The following is a 23,327-nucleotide window of genomic DNA, read 5'->3' as shown; positions in this document are numbered from 1 at the left end:
CTGCGCAATATAAGGTAATACCTGTTTTTAGCCCATTCAATTGGTTTTCAATTACATCAGTGTCTTTCCCTTGTTCTTATTTCCTCGGTCCTTGACAAGGTCATGCTTGAAAGAATAGAACCAGCCCGACCCCACTTTGCTATCTCTTACACTGTTATCAACCCCCAAGCTGGTACACAGACATCTTTATTACCTCCAACAAGCACAAAATGGTCTGTCACCCAGTTTAAGGCCAGTTCTCCTGCACAGTTTAATTCATTTTGCAGACCTGGCTATTTCTGGCTAGGCTTTTGACTTGACTAAATCGACCGTCATGCTTTGGGTTTTGAGCCGACAGTGCAGTTCAGTACCATTCTTCAGATATCTTTGGTCTGGGTTCTTCTTTCACTTAAATGTTCCAAGTTACCACCCGGAGACAGAGTTCACCACAACTGGTCAGGATTAATTAATATTGAAGAAATAAAGAACCAGTTACATAGTTAATAAATAATTAATATATCAAACGAAAAAGTAAATAATACATTGGCTTACAAATAGCTACCTATTCAGCACTTATACACCTGCCCTCTGGAATTATTTACTGTCCACCCTGCCTTCACCCTTCCTGCTTTGAGACTCGTTTGTGTTTCTAGATTACCCGTCTAAACCTTTCCATTTCCCTCCCCATCCCCCAACTCAATGTCCATTAAATCCCCAATTTTCAGTTCTGATCTTAAAACAGTTATTTCTATGACTCAAGTTTTCAACTCTGACTATTCAATTGCACAGGAAGTTATAAACTAGCTGACAAGATGACTGGATTTCCCAGGATTCCTTAAGTTGTCACAGATTTGAACATTAAGCTTGTCATTCTTTTTCAGTTGGTGAATATATGCTCAAACGATGGACAACGTCTCTTTGAAGTGGCCTCTGTGGGTTCCATGTTGACAGGAGGCCCCCTTGTCGCCATACTCGGAATCATCTACACTGCATTCTTCCTCGGACCTACTGCCCTGCTGGGATCAGCTGTTTTCTTTCTTATCTATCCATTCCTGGTAGGCACTCTACATGTTTTTTGTCTCCTATATTTCTGGTGAGTTATATTAGTGGGGGGAATACAAATGAAAGTAATAAAGAAGAGTTGTCTACTTTTCTGTTTGTATTTCATGTAAAATTATTAAAGGTAAATTCTTGTGAAATTGAGTTGAGGCAGTAGTTTGCAGTAGCTATATTTTCACCTTTAGGATTAGAGTTCAGAGCCAGATGTAATGAGCTGAGTGCTTGACAAGATTGTCATTTTAAAACGAGTATGGAAACACAGTAGTCCTGTACATATTCCATTGCTCATTTCTTGTAAATGTTTTGCTTTTGTACATTTTGCTCGCAAAACCTTTCCAAACAGTTTCATTTTATTCTGCCAATCTGTGGATAGTCGGACGTTTTTCCCAGGGTAGAAAAGTCAATTACTACAGGACATAGGTGTAAGGGTGTGAGGGGGAAAGTTTCAAGGAGATGTGCAAGGCAAGTTTTTTACACAGAGGATGGTGAGTGCCTGGACCGCACTGCCGGTGGAGGTGGTGAAGGCAGATACGATAGCGGCGTTTAAGAGGCATCTTGACAAATACATGAATAGGATGGGAATAGAGGGATAAAGACCCTGGAAGTGCAGAATGTTTAGTTTAGGCAGGCATCCTGATCGGCACAGGCTTGGAGGGCTGTTCCTGTGCTGTATTATTCTTTGTGTTCTACCTACTTTGTTGCTCTCTTTCTGACTAAGTCCCCACGCCGGCGGGAGAAGCAGCGCCAACCATTCCAGCCTCAACAGCCCCTGAAAGTGCGGAATTCTCTGCACTTAGATGGACGCCGGAGGGGTTGGCCCCCTAACTTTTAACGGCAGTGCTTGGGTTGCATGGGTTAATGTAGAACAGGATTGCCCACCACATGGCGCGTGGGCCAGAGTTAGCCCACCAAGAGGTTCCATCCAGCCTACAGGCTAGTGTTGAAAATATAGATAAGTGGAAGCGACAGATTCTGCAAAGAGCTGCTCATCCAATCACAGGCTATTTCTCTCCCATGTTTGCTGATGATAGGCCCAGTGAACTGCAAGTGAGAAATTTCAATCCTATCCAGGATAGAATGGCTGGCAAATGAGAAATGTAAGCCAAAAGGTCAAAAGATGCAAATTCTAGAAATCTGAAACAAAAATGAAACGGTGGAAAGATGCAGACCAATCAACTTCTGTGGCGAGAACCTCTCCTCAGAACTGAGAAAGAAATGATGAACAAGCATTTTAATAAAATCAGAGCACAGCGTAGGAGAAAGAAAAAGAAAGAGGTATCGATGAAATGGAATGTTATCTACTGTAAAGAAAAACAGTAGATTGTTAGATGATCGAGATGTTCTTTTATACATGATGTGGAGATGCCGGCGTTGGACTGGGGTGAGCACAGTAAGAAGTCTTACAACACCAGGTTAAAGTCCAACAGGTTTGATTCAAACGCTCCGAAAGCTCGTGTTTGAATCACACCTGTTGGACTTTAACCTGGTGTTCTTACTGTTCTTTTATACAATGGAAGGAACTATGAAAGAAACTAAAGACATCAGAGAACATAAGAACATAGGAAATAGAAAGAGTAGTCCATCCAGCCCTTAAACCCTTCTTATCATTGCCTCAAATCACATTTCATGCCAGCAGCCTTCCCCCCACTGCCTTCACCCTTGACTGCATTGTAGATAAAAATCTGTCATACTCAGTTGAATGTGTTCAGTGACCAGCCACCACTGATCTGTGGGGTAGGAAATTCCAGAAGATTAACAACCCTCTGAAAGATTAAATTCCTTCTCATCTTTGCCTTTAATGCCATGGTTGTGAAACTGTACCCCTTTGTTCTAGATAACCCTACAAGGGGCATCTACTCTGTCAAATCTTATGGGGGAGAGTTTCCATGTTTCACGGCGGTGGGAGACGGCCTATCATTGTCCAGCAGCGGGTCCTTCTTCCCCCATCACTCCAATGGAATTTCCTATTGAATTCACCTCCCCACAACCAGAAAACCCGTGGCGGGGGCTCGATCCCGCTGGCAAGAACAGTCGTAAATTCCCCCCTATATATTTCAATAAGATCACCTCAGATTTTTCTAATCTCCCAATTAATATAGGTTCAACCTTTCTTCATAGGTTAATCTCTTCATCCCAGGAATCAACCTTGTGAACCTTCTCTGAACTGCTTCCAATCAAGTATATCCTTCCTAAAGTAAGGAGACTAAAACTGTGCACAGTACTCGAGGTGCAGTCCAGTATAGTTACGGCACAACTTCCCTCCTTTTGTTCTTCATCCCCCTCACAATAAAGGCAGACATTCCACTTGTATTCCAAATTACATGCTGTGCCTGCATGTTAACATTTAGTGATTCGTGTATGAGGACACCCAAATCCCCCTCCACAGCAGTATTCTGCAGTCTCTGGCCATTTTAATAATATTCTGTGTTTCTATTCCTCCGACCAAATTGGAAAATCTTGCATTTCAACATTAAATTCCCTCTGCAAATTTTTTTTTCCTACGCACCTAATCTGTGCCGGAATTTTGGGCGCAATCTATCAGGAGAAGCACTAAGTATGGTAGCAAGCGTGACTTGCTGGGTGCTTCTCGACAGCTGACCCGACATGACCGCGACCGGTATCTAACGTCAATTAGGGCCAGTAATGATGCCCAAAGGCTTCATGGCGGAAATAACTGTCCCGCCAGCTGATTCGCCTGGACCACGCCTGGCAGTTCCCTACTAATGATGGGGAGCATATCTTAAACCGCTCCCTACGAACAAATCACAGACAGTGTACAGACCAGCCCCATATTTTGGTGATGCCACCTGGTCAGACTGCTAGACGCAGTGGGATTGCGATGGTACACCTGTTTCCCCGAAGGGGGGGGGGGGTCAGCTGGTGCTGCCTTGGAGGCAATGGCAGCTGCTGTCAGCTCGGGGAATGTAACCAGGAGGACCACCATCCAGTGCCGTAAGAAGCTCAACAGCCTCCAGCGAGCCACATGATGAGTAAAGTGGCATTGTCTCCCTGGCACCGGTCCTGCCTGCCGCCCCCAGACCTCTTCCCCACCCGCCCCCTCCCTCCAATGAGCTGGCGGTTGGCACCATACCCTCCCCCCCCAGCACAATACCGCACCTATGTCCCAACATGTCCTGGCATCCACCAGCACAGCCCACCCATGTCCAGCAGTGGTACCCATGCTACAAGCAAGCGGGTCACAATGCCCTCTCTTTGTTCCTGCAGGAGAAGTTGGCACACAATTGGGGAATCTTGCTGCATGGACATCTTGTTGGGCTAGGTCTAGGTCAAAGTTTATGTAGTCAACTGCCCGGGCAGACAGGTCACCCGTGACTTCATGGATGCACTTGTGGGCTGCAGGTTGTGAAATGCCACCCAATTCCCTGCTCGAGCCCTGGAATGAACCTGAGGCGTAGACGTTCAGAGCTCCAGTGACCTTCACAGCCACTGGAATCGGGTAGCCTCCTCCTCTATGGGCGCCAACTCGATAAGGGCACAGCACAGGTGCCACACCATCCCCTTGTTGAGTCAGAGCCTCCTGCGGTACATGCTGTCCGACATCTCCTCAAATGACCAAGGAGAACTATAGACCTTGGGCTGTCGCTGGCCTCCCCCTCTGGATACCTCCCGGCCTGATGGGCGTCCAGGTCCTCAGGGTGTGGGGTGGATCCCTGCACATGGGCTACAGTCTTGAGCCTCCGTCGACACGGCTGCCGCGGCCTTCTCCAGCGTCTGGCGCCCTAGACTGTCACTAGCACCGTGAGGGCAGCTGCTGGAGGTCCACAATGACATCAGTAATGTGATATCTGTAAGGAATTGGAGAGGATGATAGCCCAACAATCAGTTGGCTTCTATCCAGGATCCTCAAGTCCACCAACCCTCCCCCACCCTTATGTTCCTCGCCTTTTCTCAAGGTGCCATCCAACAAGCCGGTTGTGCTGAGGTACCCTGCCATGCACGTACACCCCCAGCCATAGCAGGGATCCCTGGGCACCGGACCTCGAACCTCAGACACCTGCCGGAACATAACTTGGATCGGGCTCAGGTAGCCCCCCGCCGATGCACACACACACACCGTCTGGTCGTGGGGATATCCCCATTGCTGAGGCCAGCTCTAGCGTTTTTAATTGTTGGCTGCTGCCTCTGTTGTGTTGACTCCATCAGTGTTCAGGCAAAGTGTCCAGGCCACACAGTCTGATTGGGATGCTCGGCAGTAATACTTGCCTGAAAGATGGCACATCTGCCCACAGGACTCCACTTGAGAATTTTCTTTTTTATTAAACAACAGTAACAAAGATTTGAATGTCAACTATGTAACATTCCACATATCACATTAACCATTAAACAACAAGGAAACATCACTGTTCCATATTGGTACCAAACAAAGTTATATCATCACATTTTCACAAAGAAACAAACAAACATACGGTATGATCCCCTCGCAGGTTCCTCAACAGAAAGGGAGGATAAGCCTGAGAATGTGTTATCATGTCCAGAACATTGTTGTAGAAATGATCTGTCCATCAATGTGTGACTTGTTCCACGTATCAGTGTCATTCTCCGTCCAGGAGCCGCAGCTGCGCAGACACTCCCACACGGCACAATCTCATTGGAACCAAATCCTGGCATCCACATATTCCACTGGCACAAAGGTGCAGTTGAACATCCTTGACTTCCAATGTGTTTAACCTGTGTTGACTTGCCAGTTACATGCAGCACTCACCACACCAGCAACAAAAGCATTAGCAATCTGCAAAAGTATCTCTTCAATGGCTTCATCAGGTGGCCCATTTGGATCAATGTCATGCACCAAGTCCCGCAGCATTTTCTTGCTTCAAACCGGATTGCCTCCTGGATTCATACATCCAACTGAGCCCGGTGTTCCAGGACCCAGGTATATCACAAAAAAATTGTCCTTCTTTCCGGCTACAGAAAAGGAAAGAAGTCACAGCAGTAATCTCCAGGCATTTGCAGCCATCAGCAGGAGCAAACAACAAACACCACCTGGAACTGTAGGTAACAATGTGAATTCCCTATTAGCCAATAGACTTCCGCTGGGTAGCCAGAGGCTGCTACTGTCAGAGGGAGATAAAGTGACATTCACCATACTCCCACGAACACGTGGGCGGCATGGTGGCTCAGTGGTTGGCACTGCTGCTTCACAGCTTCAGGGTCCCAGGTTCAATTCAGCCACCAGTGACTGTCTGTGTGGAGTTTGCACTTTCTCCCTGGGTGGGAGTGTCTGCGTGGGTTTCCTCTGGGTGTTTCGGTTTCCTCCCACTCTCCAAAGATGTACAGGTTAGGTGGATTGGCCATGCTAAATTGCCCTTGTGTCCAAAAAGGTTGGTGGGTTAAAGGGATAGGGTGAAGGCGTGGGTCTACATAGGGTGCTCGTTCCAAGGACAGTGCAGACTTGATGGGCTGAATAGCCTCTTGCACTGTAAATTCAATGGTTCTATGGACAGGGCCATGACCTGGGGCTGTTCGGTGAGATGGACAGGCAGCAGCTGAATTTGCCCCTGTTACGGGTATACACAATTGGGGGGGCTGTCTGTTGGACCTGCAGGTCGCTGTCCCACCCCCCCTCCACCCCACCCAACCGAGGGCTCCTCCCCCCCCCCCCCCCCCCCCCCCCCCCCGGGGCAGCAGCTCCAGTGCCCTGAGGCTGTACGCTCAACTTCGAAGGTGGCTACTCACCTCACCTCCTCCAATCCCCTCAGCAGCAGTTCTTCCAACTTCCCGTTTTAAAATAGGTATGCTCCCGTTCATAAAACCATATCGACTCTACCTGACCTTATTAATGTCCTGCACTCTGTGCAGAAATGAGAAAATTTGACCCAATATATTATCTACATATATGGAAGTATTAAGAGCACGCTTGCTGATCAGGGTCATAATCTTGTGGAGGCAATGGGAGTCCACTTAAGTGCCTCAGTTGACAACAGAACGAGAAGGCTGTCCGCAGGCCTACTCACAACCTACTTCAGCAGGGTGGAGATGGGGCAGTGGGTGTCCTCAACCACCACCCTCCCGCAAATTAAATGCCCCACCACCAAACTCGTCACCAGAGGCAGAACATTCCTCCCCAAGTCTCTCACGTCCTTCGTCATCTATATGCTCTTTGTTCCTTTGATGTCTTTAATACTTATTTTCCATTGTCCACTACAAAGATCATTAAATTATCTAACCAAATCCTGCTTTTCCTTGAGGCAGGTTACAGACATTCCAGTGATACTTCCACCTGTGTTGGTCCATTTTCTTTTCCCTCCCCACCTATTCTGATTTGATTAAAATACTTATTCCTTTTTAAATTTTCAGTTCTAAAGAAGGGCCAAGCTTGAACTTGTCTCTTCTCACCCCAGAAACTGACTGACCTGTTGTGTTTACCTGCACTTTCTGTTTCCCTGCATGTGAGTAGTGATTTGTTTATCAAATGTTGTTCGAGGATTAACCTTTGCAACACTGTAGTGGTGCTATAAATCATTGATATCTCTGTATATTGTTATTAGCATTACAGGTGGCTGGCTACCTGCCTGGTTGCTGTCTTTATCAGCTATGGCTGCTGAGGTAACAAGCTCAGTTGATAGTGTTAATACATGCTTGTAAAAAGGCACGAATAGTGATTTACTTGTTTATGGATTAACCACCTTACATTCATTTCTGATTTAACATTGATGACAATATTCCTTTCTCCTGTTTTCCCAGATGTTTATGTCTAGGCTGACAACTTATTTCAGGAAGCAATGCATTACAGTCACTGACAAACGTGTACGGTTGATGAACGAGATTCTAAACTCCATTCGGTTCATCAAGATGTACACCTGGGAAAAATTGTTTGCTGAAAAGGTTCACTGTAAGTTCACTGTGAGAACGAATGGTTTTTAAAAACTTCATTCTCAGTGTATCACTGGAATGGTTAGCATTTATTATCCATCTCATGTTGCCCTGAAAAGGTGGTTTTCCTGGTTTGATACAACTGAGTGACATGACAGACCATTCAGAGGGCAAGTTACACAACGAGAATGTTGCTGTGGTTTTGGAATCACATATAGATCAGACTGAGTAAGGACAAAAGGATTCCTTCCCAAAAGAACATTAGTGAACCAGTTGAGTATTTATTTTTACAACATCCCAGGAGCTCCATGGTCACTTTTACAGATGTCAACTTTTTAATACTGAAAACTCAGTGAAAATCCAATCCTTATTTTCTCAGAACATTTGAAAGTGTCACTGATACTAAAGAAAGTATGACTGCAGACATATTTTAATGGTTGTACATAGAACTAAATTTTATCCAAGCTGATTATGAATATCTTAAAATAAATCTGACAGAAAACTATACTTATGAAGTGTGATGGAAAATCAGGAGTTTTAGAATGAAGAACAGGCAACATTCCTCAACAGGTTTATCCCTTTTGAAGGTCTCTGCTGTACAACCTCCCTTCTCCCATATCTGTCCAGAAATTTATCTAATTGCATATCAAGCCAATGAGTACACCAGTTAGCCTTTCCAGAAATTTATCATACCTGACTTTTTAAAAAAGTTCCACTTCATTCTATCCTGAATCTTAACTTATAATCTTTAACTTCTGTTCCCTCGTATTTGAACCTCTCACCAAGTGAACAGTTTTCCTGGATCACTTAGAAAACACGATTGAATTTGTTAATTTTTCCCCGCAGTGATCAGAAGCAAAGAGAGAAATTTTCTGGAGAAAGCAGGCTATGTGCAGAGCATCACAGTTGGTGTTGCTCCAATTGTGGTTGTAGTATCCAGTAGCTGCACATTCACACTTCACATGGCGATGGGATATGATCTCACTGCAGCACAGGTAAACTCAATTAGACTCCTAGTTAGTAGGAATGTAAGAAACTTGAAAAAAAAACATTTATATAGTGCCTTTGAAGACCTCAAAATATTCCAAAATGCTTCTCAACCGATGAACGATTCTTGAAATAGAGTCACTGTTGTGACTGCTGTAATGTGAGAAATATGACGGGCAATTTTGCACACATCAAGGTCCCACAAATAGCAACGTAATAATGACCAGATAATGGCCTGAATTCTCCACCTCGTGCCCCAGGTAGCAGAGTACCATATTCTCCGGGCCCACATGATTCACCGGTCCTCTGGGCCGGGAATCACATGGGTGAGAGTCAGTCCTGATTCTGGCAAGTGGGGCCCTGATGCGGTGGACCTCATGGTGGGCCAAGGGGGTAACTCTTTCAGGCCACCTTCCCCCCACAATGAAAGACCTGCCCACCCCAGCCCCACCAGACCTCCATAGTTAAAGAGACCCACCAACAGTCTCCCTAAATAAGGAAAACGCACATAAAGACCTCCTAAAGAAGGAGAGCCCTTTCAGGAAGGCCCCCAGCAGAGATACGTTTTTGTTCATACAGTTGCTGACTGACTGACCTGCTACATGTTTCAAGCATTTTCTTTTTTACTATGAATTCTGACGTTGTTTCCTTTTATCCCTGTAGGCATTTACAATTGTTGCAGTATTTAATGCAATGACCTTTGCCCTGAAAATCACACCCATATCTGTGAAAGCCCTGTCAGAGGCATCTATTGCAGTGGGCAGATTTAAGGTATATCCTTAGAGTTACAATGAATGATCAGTTTACCATACAAATGTTGAAGTGTGTATACCGTCCCTGAAAATTTTAAGCAAGTATAAAACTAGTTGAATGGCATTTATTGATCGCAGATGATTGTCCCGTAATATTTTAGTTAGCCATTAACTCAAAGATGTCAGCAGATCCAAGAAAAGGACTTGTCTGTTTTTCTATATTAACAAGCATTTTTCATAGAAGAGACAATCAATAGTTACCAAGAAATCAAATAGGGAATTTAAAAGAAACCTCTTTACCGTGAGAAAGATGAGAATTTGGAATTTGTCAGCCTAGGGAATTATTGAAGTGGAAAGTATGGATGCACTTAAGGGAGGTTGGATAAGTATATGAAGAAGGGACGAGAGAGTTATAGTGATAGTTAGATGAGGAAAGACTGGAGGCGTGCTTAATCAGATTCTGGTATAGATTTGGTGCTTTCTGAGCTTGCTTTAATTGACTTTTTGTAGATTTACTGCTAAATTATGGGTGGGATTCACTGGCTATGCCCGTCCGGCGACCAGAAATTCCCGCCCGAGGTCAACGGACCTTTACATGGTCCGTGTCCCACCCGTGGCGATCTTGTGGCAGGCGGGGTGGAAGCATCCAATCCTATAAGACAAAAAAAGACCATGTGAATGTTTTTTTGATCATTGTGACTTCCTTGGTGACTATATGGTGGCAGATGTTAAGTCAGCAAATATGCACACTTAAAGTAAATTTGCCTCTATTGTGTAAGTTATGTAAGCTCTTTTTCTTTATAATAAATTTAGAGTACCCAATTCATTTTTTCCAATTAAGGGGCAATTTAGCGTGGCCAATCGACCTAGCTTGCACATTTTTGGGTTCTGGGGGCGAAACCCACGCAAACACGGGGAGAATGTGCAAACACCAGACGGACGGTGACCCAGAGCCCGAATAGAACCTGGGACCTCAGCGCCGTGAGGCCGCAGTGCTAACCCACTGCGCCACCGAGGTGCCCTGTAAGGTTTTTTTCAACAGAAATGACCAAATTTATATGAGAATCTGATCAGTCAGAGTTAGAGGGCGGAATTATCTGAAGGCCGTCGTGAACTCGGCCGAGGTTCACGACGGCCTCGGAGCCCACTCCCCGCACCTAATTCACCCCCACCCGGGGGGCTAGGAGCGGGCCTCCGTGCTTCTCGGCAGCGACCGCGTCGCGCCGAAAATGACGCGCGTCCGGTGCATTTGTGAAGTCATGCGCGGGGTGCCGGTTCCAACCCGCGCATGCGCGGATGACTTCATCGCGCAGACGGCACAAACCCGCGCATGCGCGGTGCCGTCTTTCCCTTCAGCCGGCCAGCAGGACATGGCGGCTTGATCTTGCCGGTCGGCGGAGGGGAAAGAGTGTGTCCGTTTTGGACGCTGGCCCGACGATCGGTGGGCACCGTCCCCTCCTGAGCACAGTCGTGGTGCTCCCGTCCCAATCGGGCCCCTAGATGCCCCAAACGGGCGTGAAACGGGTGTGAAGGGCCGGCCGCTCGGCCCATCGGGCTTGGAGAATCGGCGTTCGCCGTGAAAAACGGCGAGCGGCGATTTTTCTGAGGTTGGGGGGGGGGGAGAATCACGCCCAGAGGATTTTCTAAAAAAAAAACTCAGTAGGTAAACTCATGAAACGATATGTAAATAGTACAACTAGGCTGTATTGGTATTGGGGAATGAGCCAACCAGTTGGTTGAAGTTTCAGTAGAGGAGTATTTCGGAAACAGTGACCATAAGTTTTAATGTACTTGTGAATAAGGTGAAGGTACTAAATTGGGGGAAGACTAATTGCAACAATATTAGGCAGGAACTGAAGAATTTAGATTGGGGCGGCTGTTTGAGGGTAAATCGTCCTGTGGGAGTCTTTCAAACATCAGTTGATTAGAATTCAGGACTGGCATGATCGGTGAGGATGAAGGATAAGTAAAGCAAGTTGCGGGAACCTTGGGTAATGAGGGAAATTGTGAGCCTATTCAAAAAGAAAAAGGAAGCATTCGTAAGGTCTAGAAGGCGAAACCCTTGAAGAATATAAAGAACGTAGGAAAGAACTTAAGCAAGGAGTCGGGAGGGCTAAAAGGGGTCATGAAAAGTCCTTGGCAAACAGGATTAAGGAAAATCCCAAGGCATTTTATACCTCTATAAAGAGCAAGAGGGTAGCCAGGTAAAGGGTTGGCCCACTCAAGGACAGAGAAGGGAGTCTATGCATGGAGCCAGAGGAAATGGGCGAGGTACTAAAGGAGTACTTTGTATCAGTATTCACCAAAGAGAAGGACTTGGTGGATGATTTGTCAAGGGAAGTGTGTGTAGATAGTCTGGGTCATGTTGATACCCAAAAGCATGTGTTGGGTGTTTTAAAAGCATTAAGGTAAATAGGTCCCCAGAGCCTGAGGGGATCTACCCCAGAATGCTGAGGGAGGCGAAAGAGGAAATTGCTGGAGCCTTGAAAGAAATCTTTGTATTGTTTTTTTTCGTTCATAGGACGTGGGCATCGCAGGCTGTGCCAGCATTTATTGCCCCTCCTTAATTGACCTTGATTGGGTTTTTTGTGGAAGTGCCGAAGGTGATTGACAAAAGTCGATGTTGTCTATATGGACTTCAGTAAAGTCTTAGTATTAAAGTATTAGCTATGAGGAGAGGTTGGATTGTTTTCACTGGAACGACAGAGGTTGAGGGGTGACCTGATAGAGGTTTACAAAATTATGGACATAGTGGATAGTGATACACTTTTTCCCAGGGTGGAAAAGCCAATTACTAGGGGACATAGTTTAGAGAGATGTGGGAGGCAAGTTTTTTTATACAGAGGGTGGTGACTGGAACGCACTACTGGGGGAGGTTGTGGAAGCAGATACAATAGCGACGGTTAAGACGAATTTTGACAAATGCATGAATAGAAGGATAGGGACCCTGGCCGTGCAGAAGTGTTAAGTTTAGACAGGCATCATGATAGGCGCAGGCTTGGAGGGCTGAAGGGCCTGTTCCTGTGCTGTATTGTTCTTTGTTCACTATCTCTCAGTGGACAACAGAGAGCTGAATGATAGTTGAGACAATATATCAGTGATTTAAACCATAACCTATATTACTTTGTTGGAAAGTAAATTAAATAAGGGAGGGAAAGAGTATAAGATTCCTAATTTAGTACCATAATATAATTATTACTAATCTCTCAGCTAATGAGAAATGTTTAGGGCAGCACGGTAGCACAAGTGGTTAGCACTGTGGCTTCACAGCGCCAGGGTCCCAGGTTTGATTCCCCGCTGGATCACTGTCTCTGCGGAGTCTGCATGTTCTCCCCATGTGTGCGTGGGTTTCCTCCAGGTGCTCCGGTTTCCTCCCACAGTCCAAAGACGTGCAGGTTAGGTGGATTGGCCATGCTAAATTGCCCTTGGTGTCCAAAAAAAAAGGTTAGGAGGGGTTATTGGGTTATGGGATAGGGTGGAAGTGAGGGCTTAATGTGGGTCAGTGCAGACTCGATGGGCCGAATGGCCTCCTTCTGCACTGTATGTTCTATGTTCTTATTCTGTGTTATGGTGCAGCTCAATTGCCTACCTGATCCTATTATCTATCAAGCAGCTTCATTCATGTAGATAATGGAAGTTCTACTGTAAATGCCTGTTAAAGCATGAATGCAATTTTCGTTTACAAACATTAGTGTTTGAGGCTGTAATAGTGTTGTGGCAACTCCATGGCTCGCTAGCAACTCCTGTTGGACAATACTGGTCTTAGAAGCTTTCATTGGTTCAAAGTCAGTTTCTAAAGCAATTTTGTAGTTGAAAGCTCAGGTGCTGAAGATTAAAAAGGTCACATGATACACATTATTAGGTCAACCTCTGATGTGTAAAAATGCACCTGATGAGGAAGGACAGCCCGCGCCAGTTTGGCAAGCACCAAGAAGAATTTTGTATGAGTGAGTAAGCTTGCTCATGGCACACGACAATTTAAAATCCAACAAGTTTGACTTGTCTTATCAAGGAAGAAAATTGCAACCAGCCAAAATTCCTCTTTAACAGTAAGTTAGAAAGGATCAAAAGTTTTATTAAATAGAATTACCATTATCTTAAATGTTATAATGAGGGAACCATTGCTACTGCAGTTTGTGAATTGTTGCTCAATCTGATCAGAATAAATCTGCTAATTGTGATTGCTTAATAGAATGTTACAATTGTGATTTTTCCTAAAACAGTTCAAAAAGTCAGTTTTGATAGACGAGCCCGTATTTCCTATGAACAGAAAATTAGCATTATGCTTTAAACATTTGATATTATACCACAAAACTATGAACCCTCTATAATAGAGTATGCTATATAGTATGGAATACTGATTGGCGTAACTCAGTGTAAATTTACATAGAATCTATAATACAGACGATTTGGCCCAAATAATCTGTGCTGGTGTTCATACACCACCCATGTCTCCTACCATTCTATCTGTGTAATCTCAGCCTTTCAGCATATCTTCCTATTTCTTTTTCTATCAGGTGCTCATCTGATTTCCCTTTGATTGCATCAAAGTTATTTGCTTCAACCACTTACTGTGGAAGTGAATTCCACATTTAAACCACTCTCAAGTAAAGACATTTCTCCTATTTCCCTACTGGATTTATGGCCCCTCGTTTTAAATTCTGCCCTAAGTGGAACCATTTTTTCACATCCCTGATCATTCCTGGTTAACCTATTAGTAATTTTAAAGACCCCTATCAGGTCTTCTCTTTTCTAATGAAAAACACCTCAGCCTGTTCAAACTTTCCTGAAAGCTCCAATCTTTCAGTTCTGGTGCCATCCTTGTAAATCTTTTCTGCACTTTCCCCAGTGCTGTTATATGCTTTTTGTAGTATGGAGATCAAAACTGTGTACAGAAATCTAGGTGCAGCCTGACTAAGCTAACATAACTCACGACTTTTAAATTCTGTAGCTCGAGAAATAAATCCTAGTACTGTGTTATCATGGGAAATAACCAGTCTGCACCTCATTTTATATTTCTCCCAATTTTTATTGCCGTTGACTTCAAGTATTATTTCTCACTGAGAACAGTATACTAAAATCCAGTGTGAAATTTTGGATTTTAACACTAAAATAAGAACTTGCAAGAACAAAAAGCTGTCAGGAAGAAGAATTGAGGAAAAACAATGAGCAACAGGTTATGGCTCAATTTGAAAAATAGATTATAAATGCTGTATAAAATGACATACTGTCAAGTACATATATAGCCGCAAGATTATTTTTGTTGGGAGAGATGTGCGGGGCTGACTTTCAAGAATTCCAAATGAAATGAATTTGTCAAACTTTCATCCATTTCATGATTGAGGCCAATAAATTATTAAACAGCTGTTCGTCAACTTGCATTTTATAGAGCATATTTTATCGTGGGATTATATCCCATCCTTTTTGAAGTCTAAATCAAAGGCCAGATTTTTTTTTTTTCTTTATTCTTTCATGGGATATCGGCCTCACTGGCAAGACCAGCATTTACTACCCATCTGTAATTGCCCTTGAACTGAGTGGCTTGCTAGGACATTTCGGAGGGAAACTAAGAGTTTCAACCACCTGGCTGTGGGTCTGGAGTTGTGTGTAAGTCAGACTGGGTAAGGAAGACAGATTTCCTTTGTAAAGGCAGGTTAGTGAACTAGATGCGTTATTACAACAATCATTGATAGTTGTCATGGTCACCATTACTGAGTTTCATTTTCAATTCCAGCTTGTTTAATTGAATTTAAATTCCACCAGCAGGCACATTGTGATATGAACTGACACGCCAGAGCATTAGCCTGAGATCTCGCAATACCACTGTACCACAGTCTCTCCTGACTCTCCTACCACCACCCACCCACTTGAATTTTTTGGCGTTCTAGAAATACCAAATCCATAAACCATAAAACAAAGGAGCAGAATTAGGCCACTCGGCCCATTGAGTCTGCTCCACCATTCAATCATGGCTGCTATTTTTCTCATCCCCATTCTCCTGCCTTCTCCCCATAACCTTGATCCCCTTATTGATCAAGAAAATATCTATCTCTGTCTTAAAAACACTCAGTGATTTGGCCTATACAGTCTTCTGCGGCAAAGAGTTCCAAAGATTCATCCTCTCTGGGCTGAAGAAATTCCTCCTCATCTCTGCTTTAAAGGTCTGAGGTTGTGCCCTCTGGTTCTAGTTTTTCCTAGGAGTGGAATAACCGTCTATCCAGGCCTCTCAGTATCCTGTAAATTTCAATAAGATCCCCCCTCATCCTTCTAAACTCCAACGAGGACAGACCCAGAGTCCTCAACCGCTCCTCATATGGCAAGCTCTTCATTCCAGGGATCATTCTTGTGAACCTCCTCTGGACCCTTTCCAAGGCCAGCACATCCTTTCTTAGATACGGGGCCCAAAACTGTTCACAACACTCCAAATGGGGTCTGACCAGAGCCATATACAACCTCAGAAGTTCCTCCCTGGTCTTGTATTCTAGTCCTCTCGACATGAATGCTAACATTGCATTTCCCTTATTAACTGCTGACTGAACCTGCACATTAACCGTCAGAGGATCTTGACCTAGGACTCCTAAGTCCCTTTGATTCTGATATCTGAAGCCTTTTCCTATTTAGAAAATAGTCTATGCCTCCATTCTTCCTGCCAAAGTGCATAACCTCACACTTTTCCACATTGTATTCCATCTGCCACTTCTTTGCCACTTTCCCAGCCTGTCCAAGTCCTTCTGCAGCCCCCCTACCTCCTCAATACTACTTGTCCCTCTGCATATCTTTGTATCAATTGCAAATTTAGCAACAGTGCCCTCTGCTCCTTCTTCCTGATCGTTAATGTATATTGTGAAAGGTTGTGGTCACAACACCAACCAACACACCACGTCACCGGCTGCCATCCTGAAACAGACCCCTTTATCCCCATTCGGCCTTCTACCAGTAGGCAAATCCTCTATCCATTGCCAGTATCTTACCCTTAACATCATGGGTTCTTAACTTATTTAACAGCCTCCTATACAGTTCTTTGTCAAAGGCCTTCTGGAAATCTAAATCGATCATGTCCTTTGTCTAATTTCACTCAAAGAATTCCAACAGATTTGTCAGACATGACCTCCCTTTGACAAAGCCATGCTGACTCAGTCCTATTTTATCATGCATTTCCAAGTACTCTGCAATCTCAGCTTTAATAATGGATACTAAAGTCTTCCCAATAACCGAAGTAAGGCTAACTGGCCTGTAATTTCCTGTCTTCTGTCTCCCTTCTTAAATAAGGGTGTTACATTAGCCATTTTCCAGTCCTCTGAGACCCTCCTTAACTCCAGTGATTCCTGAATGATCACCACCAATGCTTCCACAACCTCCTGAGCTAGCTCCTTCAGATCCCTGGGGTGTAGTCCATCCGGTGATTTATCCACCTTCAGATTTCAGTTTTCCCAGAACCTTCTCCTTAGTGATGGCCATTACACTCACCTCTACTCCCTTATTCTCCTGGAGCTCTGGTGTCCCAGTGGCGTCTTCCACCGTTAAGACTGGTGCAAAGTAACTATTCAGTTCCTCTGCCATTTCTTTGTTTCCTATTGCTACTTCTCCAGCCTCATTTTCCAGTGGTCCAATGTCTATTCTTGCCTCTCTCTTACCTTTTATAGATTGAAAAAAACTTCCTGCCTTCTTTAATATTACTAGGTAACTTACACTCGTATATCATCTTCTCCCCCCTTATTGCGTTTTTAGTTGTCCTCTGCTCACTTTTAAAGGCTTCTCACTGGCTTCCCACTGATCCTCGCCAACTTATGTGCTTTTTGTTTTACTTTTATGCTGTCCTTGACTTCTCTCATCAGCCACAGATGCCTCGTCCTCCCCTTTGCATGTTTCCCCCTTGGGCTGAATTTTTGTTGTGCCTCCTGAATAACCCCCAAAAGCTCCTGCCATTGCTGTTCCACTGTCTTCCCTGTTAGGCACCCCTTCCAGTCAAGTCTGACCAGCCCTTATGTCTTTGTAGTTACCATTATTTAATTGTAATACCGTTACATCTGATTCCAGCTTCTTCCTCTCAAACTGCAGGGTAAATTCTATCATATTGTGGTCACTGCCCCCTAAGGGGTTCTTCACCTTAAGTTCCCTGATCTGGGGCGAAATTCTCCGACCCCCTGCAGGGTCGGAGAATCGCCTGGGGGCGCCTAAAATCCCGCCCCCGCCGTGGCAGAGATTTTCCGCCACCTGGGAAGTGGCGGGTGCAGGAATCTCGCCACTCCGATCGGAGAGGCCCCTGCGGCGATTCTCCGGCCCGGATGGGCCGAAGTCCCGCCGCTGGGAGGCCTCTCCCGCCGCCGAGGTTTAAACCACCTCTGGAACGGCGGGCTCAGCGGCGCGAGAAGGCCCCTGGGGTCCTGGGGGGGCGGGGGGAGATCGAACCCCGCGGGGTGCCCCCACGGTGGCCTGGCCCGCGATCGGGGCCCCCCCTCAGAGTCCGGGCCAGTGCCCTGGCTGCACTAGTTTCTTCCACGTCCGCCACGGCCTCCGCCATGGCGGAAGCGGAAGAGAACCCCACATCGCGCATGCGCCGGCAGTGACGTCAGCGGCAGCTGGCCGCTGACGTCACTGCCGGCGCAAGCGCGGACCGGTGAAAGCCTTTCGGCCAGCCCCGCTGCTAGGGGCGCCGGTTTTTTGCCAGTCTTCTGGTGGCAACCGCTCCGGCGCGGTGCTGGCCCCCAAAGGTGGGGAGAATTCCCCACCTTTGGGGAGGCGCGACCCCTGAGTGGTTGGCGCCACTCCCCTACTCCAGGACCCTCAGTCACGCCGGGTAGGGGAGAATGCCGCCCCAGGTCTGCTTCATTACACATCACCAAATACAGCATTCCCTGTTCCCTAGTGGGCTCTGTCGCAAGCTGCTGCTGCTGCAAAAAAAAAACATCTCTTAGACATTCCACAAATTCCTTTTCATAGGGTCCACTACCAACCTGATTGTCCCAGTCCATGATTATTGTAATATTGCCTTTTCTATTTCCTGATTTATTTTCTGCCCCACATCCTGACTACTGCCTGTACATAACTTCCATTAGGGCTTTTTACCTTTGTGGTTCCTCAACTCTACCCATACAGATTCTATGCCTTCTGATCCTATATCGCTTCTTGCTATCGATTTAATTTTATTCCTTACTAACAATGCCGCCCCCTTTGCCCATCTGCCTGTCCTTTTGATAGGACATATATCCTTGTATATTTAGATCCCAGGCCTGATCCCCTTGCAGCCATGTCTCTGTGATGCCCAAAACATTGTACCGGCCAATTTCAGTGTGCACAACAAGCTCATTTATCTTGTTCCGTATACTGCGTGTATTTAGGTACAGCACCCTCAGTCCTGCATTGACCACCTCCCATCTCATATTTGTCATCTTTTTTGCTCTACCTGAAGTTAAATTCCTGCCACCTTTTATACCCTCTGTTCTAATATGTCTTCTAGGAACTTTACTAACCCCTCCTGAGACCTCGGCTCCTTGAACCAGTTTAAAGTCCTTATTTAGCGTGGCAAATCCACCTACCCTGCATATCTTTGGGTTATGCAGGGGTGAGATCCACACAGACACTGGGAGTATTGCAAACTCCAAACGGACAGTGACCCAGGGCTGTGATCGAACCAATTAACCTGCCATCCAATTAACCTGCACTACTAACTTCTCCTTTAACTTTGATGTTCTAATTCTCCATACAACTGAACCCCCCCCCCCTCAAAACTATTTTGTTTAAAACCCTATTTACAGCCCCAGTTATGTGATTCGCCAGAACTCTAGTCCCAGCATGATTCAGATGAAGACCCTCCTATCGGAACAGGTCCCCTCTTCCTCAGTAGTGGTGCCAATATCCTATGATTTCAAACCCATTTCTCCCACACCGGTCTTTGAACCACACATTTGTCTCCTTAATCTTCTTAAACCTATGCCAATTAGCTTATGGCTCGGGTAGTAATGCAGAAATTATTACCTTTTTGGTTCTGCTTTTAATTTGGCTCCCAGCTGTTCATTCTCCCAAAGCTATCCTTGTTCTACCTAGGTCATTGGTACCTACGTGGACTACGACAACTGGATCTTCACCCTTCCACTCTAAGGGCGGAATTCTCCGCTCCCGCGATGAATCGGGAAGGCCGTTGTGAACTCGGCCGAGTTTTACAACGGCCTTGGAGGCCGCTCCTCGTACCTTATTCATCCCCACCTGGGGGGCTAGGAGCGGCGCTCCGTAAATCTCGGCCGCCGGGCCTTGACGCTTGCGTCAAGGCTGCGCGCCGAGAATGACGCGACGGTGGCGCCTAAGTGACGTCAGCCGCGCATGCGCAGGTTGGCCGGCTCCAACCCGCGCATGCGTGGCTGACGGCTCTAACCCGCGCATGCGCGGTTGTGTCTTCCCCTCCGCTGTCCTGCAAGACGTGGCGGCTTGATCTTGCGGGGCGGCGGAGGGGAAAGAGTGCGTCCCTTTGAGACACCGGCCCGACGATCGGTGGGCACCGATCGCGGGCCAGTCCTCTCCCGAGCACGGCCGTGGTGCTCACTCCCCTCTCCGCCCCCCACAAGCCACAAACGAGCATTTGGCGCCCATGTTCATGACGGCAGTGACCAGGTGTGGTTGCCACCGTCGTGAACTGGTCGGGAACGGCAGGCCGCTCGCCATGAAAAACGGCGAGCGGCGATTCTTCCGAGCGGGGGGTGGAGAATCGCTGGGGGCGTGTCGTGAGTCGCCCGGCCCTCCCGCGATTCTCCCACCCTGCGTGGGGAGCGGAGAATCGCGCTCTAAGTTCCTCTGCAGCCCAAATGAGATATCCCACGTAGGAACCCGAGCACACAGGCAGGCAACACAACCTTCAGGATTCTCTATCCTGATCACAGATAACAATGTCAATGCCCCTAACTATACTATCCCCAATTATAACCACATTTCTTTTCTCTCTCTCTCCCTTCCCCTCTCCCCACTTGAACAGCTCCCTGTACCACAGTCCCCGTTTCCGTCCATACTGGGAGGATAAATCTCAAATCTGTTGGACATTGTCAAGGGCTGAGGCTCCTGCAACCCTACCTCCTGGATCCGCCTACCTGCCTCACTCACAGCCACACCCTCCTGTTCCTGACCACTGGCTGATTTCATAGTCTTTAATTTAAGGGGTGTGACTGACTCCTGAAACAATGTCCATGTACCTCTCACCCTCCTTGATGTATCGCAGCGTCCACAGCTCAGAATCCAGCTCATCAACTCTGAGCTGGAGTTCCTCGAGCAACCAACACTTACTACAGACGTATCTGGGAACCACAATGTGGCCCACCAGCTCCCACATCATGCAGGAACAGCACATCACTTGACCTTCCATCTCTATTTTATTTAATTAGTTTCTAATTTGGATTTTACAAAGATTTAAACTCTTTAAAAAAAAATATTTATCCCTATTACCTCAGTCTGAAAGTAATTTATAACCAGTAATTTTTATGGATTTTCAAATTTAGCACAACTTCGCTATCAGCCAATCAAATCACAGCCTTCCTTTGATGCCACCTTTCAGTTTTTTCCCACTCTGAATTTCTCCCGCTCAGCTCTGCTACCAAAGTGAAGGCCTCAGAATCCCCCAGGTAAGTTTTTATATCACTTAAATTCCCAGGCTCCACTCTGAATTTTCCCGCTCAGCACTGCTCCCAAAGTGAAGTATTTTGTAATATTTTAGGAACATTATTTCATTACATTTATCACAATTTGTCTCCTCATCTCTTCAGCACTTGCTTTTGATGGAAGAACTAGAAGTTGTAAGGAAAGAACCCGATAATCCACATAGTGCCATAGAGTTTCAGAACGCTAGCTTGGCATGGGAAAGCAGCAGTGCCTGCTCCGTAAACTGGCCATCAAACTTAAACAAGGATGAAATAAAGAAGATAAAAGAAAAGGAGAAAGCGCTGAACAAGAAAAGGAAGAATGTTTATGTCGAAGATAAGCCAGAGAGCTCACTTGCTGAACAAAATAACCATCTGCTATGTGACACTAAAACGCAATTTGACCGTGACAACGTACATGTAAATTTATCAGCTCCAAAGCTCAAACCTCAGAGCGCCTTGCACAACATCAACCTAACTGTGGAACAGGTATACTTACTCATGTTTTCAAGTTGTTATGCATCAGAATTCCTGTTCTAAGTCTTTAATGAGATGTTTTTAATTGGTTGCTGATTAATTTCTAAGCAGAAATATAATTTTGTTAAATATATTTTTATGGTAAATGCTTGTGCTTATTAGGTATGTCATCACTAGGGATGGGACAGTTATTTAACATCTGGTTTAGTGAATCATTGCAAAATCAGAATACATGTCAAATACTACAAATCTTTCTTGGTGTTGTTAAATAGGAAATTAAATCCAAATGTCCTTTAATCAGAAAAGGAGCATGACATCACACTAAAATTAATTATTTTTCTGTTAAAGTGGAATTATGAACTTTTAAGTCAACAATTGATCAGTTTAGTTTTTGTTTATCAGACAGTGTTGCCAATTGGAAAGTGTTTTAAATTTTAGCCTGCAGTTGAAGAGAACCTCGCCCTTTAAGGACTACTTTTTGTTTCTCTTTTTTTGTGAGGATTTAAAAAAACTTTTATAGCACATTGTAACATATTGGAAATGATGTCTAGGGTCAGTGGACTTGTACCAGATGAACAAATCTCCAGTGGCATTGCTCAGAGTAACTTTTATAAAAGGGTATAATGACAGGTAATATATTTTGAGAATAACTGATTTATAGTTATTCAGTAAGTAAAAATACAATTAATTATGGAATTTTTGATTGCAAAATATGCATACAGGGCCTTAGTTAAATCTCGGTTTACTTCTGCGATCAACTTTTATCACACCCTTTGAAAGCCAAAGCTCAACAGGAAGATGTTATCATAACAAGAAAGAAAAAAGAACAGCAAATGCTGATATTCTGAAATAATAATGGAAAATACCAGATCTACACATCAGGCCAGTCAGCAATAGTAAAGTGAAAAGACAAGAGATGATGGTTGGGATTCTCCATTCGAGAATCTAAGTGCTCCCACTATTAGAGAATCACAGCACATTAGTGCTGTCGCTGAAAGCGGCGCCCAGGTACAAGCCTCACGCCTGTACCATGTAAATTTACGCACGGTGGGGAGCTGGCCAGATTCCATTGGAATCTCAGTATCGGGTCGCCATTTTGAGCTGGTGGTCCGATCACTGAGTCCACCTGTAGGCCCCTCTTCCCTTACAATGCAAATCCCTACGCAGCTTTCTGCTGTAATCAAAGAGGAAGTGAAACCACTTCGCTTCTTTGATGTGGTGAAGAGCTGTCAACAAGAGTATGAGCGTGGGATCAGTTGCAATGCCTGGATCTGGTTTGTCTCTCTTGTCGACACCATGAATTGGATTCAATTTGAATTGGTTTTTGGAGCAGGCAAGGAGCTGGGTTAGGGGCTCGCCTGTCAACACTCTGAGCTCTGGCTTTGTAACTCTGATGAAGTAATTTTTTAAAAAAGTATTGGTAAATATTGTGGTTAGCATCAAAGCAGGGTACTTGAGATGCATTCAAGTGCGAAGGGAAATAAATAAACAATCCATCAAGCAGCTGTGTCTGAACCACTAAATTGTCAATAATAGGCTGGTGAAAGACATTTCTCTGTGAAATTTAATGGAAATTTTGCATTTCAAACGGCCTCAGTGGATTTGAAGCCTTTTCAGGTGT

The 23,327-nt window shown here is 45.3% G+C and overlaps 1 protein-coding gene across 3 annotated transcripts in view; it reads left to right on the top strand.

The window, feature by feature from the left end:
* Positions 1–23,327, top strand: part of LOC119951991 (multidrug resistance-associated protein 5-like) — a 269,580-nt gene that overhangs the window by 88,203 nt on the left and 158,050 nt on the right. The window contains exons 7-11 of one of the 3 annotated variants that reach the window (XM_038775439.1): positions 861–1,034; positions 7,744–7,891; positions 8,719–8,867; positions 9,523–9,630; positions 21,356–21,718. In XM_038775439.1, the coding sequence (XP_038631367.1) occupies positions 861–1,034; positions 7,744–7,891; positions 8,719–8,867; positions 9,523–9,630; positions 21,356–21,718 (942 nt within the window). Of the gene's footprint in view, positions 1–860; positions 1,035–7,743; positions 7,892–8,718; positions 8,868–9,522; positions 9,631–15,157; positions 15,233–21,140; positions 21,215–21,355; positions 21,719–23,327 lie in introns of those variants that run through there. The other 2 variants (XM_038775440.1, XM_038775441.1) reach the window with 2 other exon arrangements.

Source organism: Scyliorhinus canicula, chromosome 17 (assembly GCF_902713615.1).
Source record: "Scyliorhinus canicula chromosome 17, sScyCan1.1, whole genome shotgun sequence".
NCBI classification, from domain to species: domain Eukaryota; kingdom Metazoa; phylum Chordata; class Chondrichthyes; order Carcharhiniformes; family Scyliorhinidae; genus Scyliorhinus; species Scyliorhinus canicula.
Note: the sequence above shows the minus strand (reverse complement) of the source record. Positions and strands in the feature narration are given on the sequence as shown.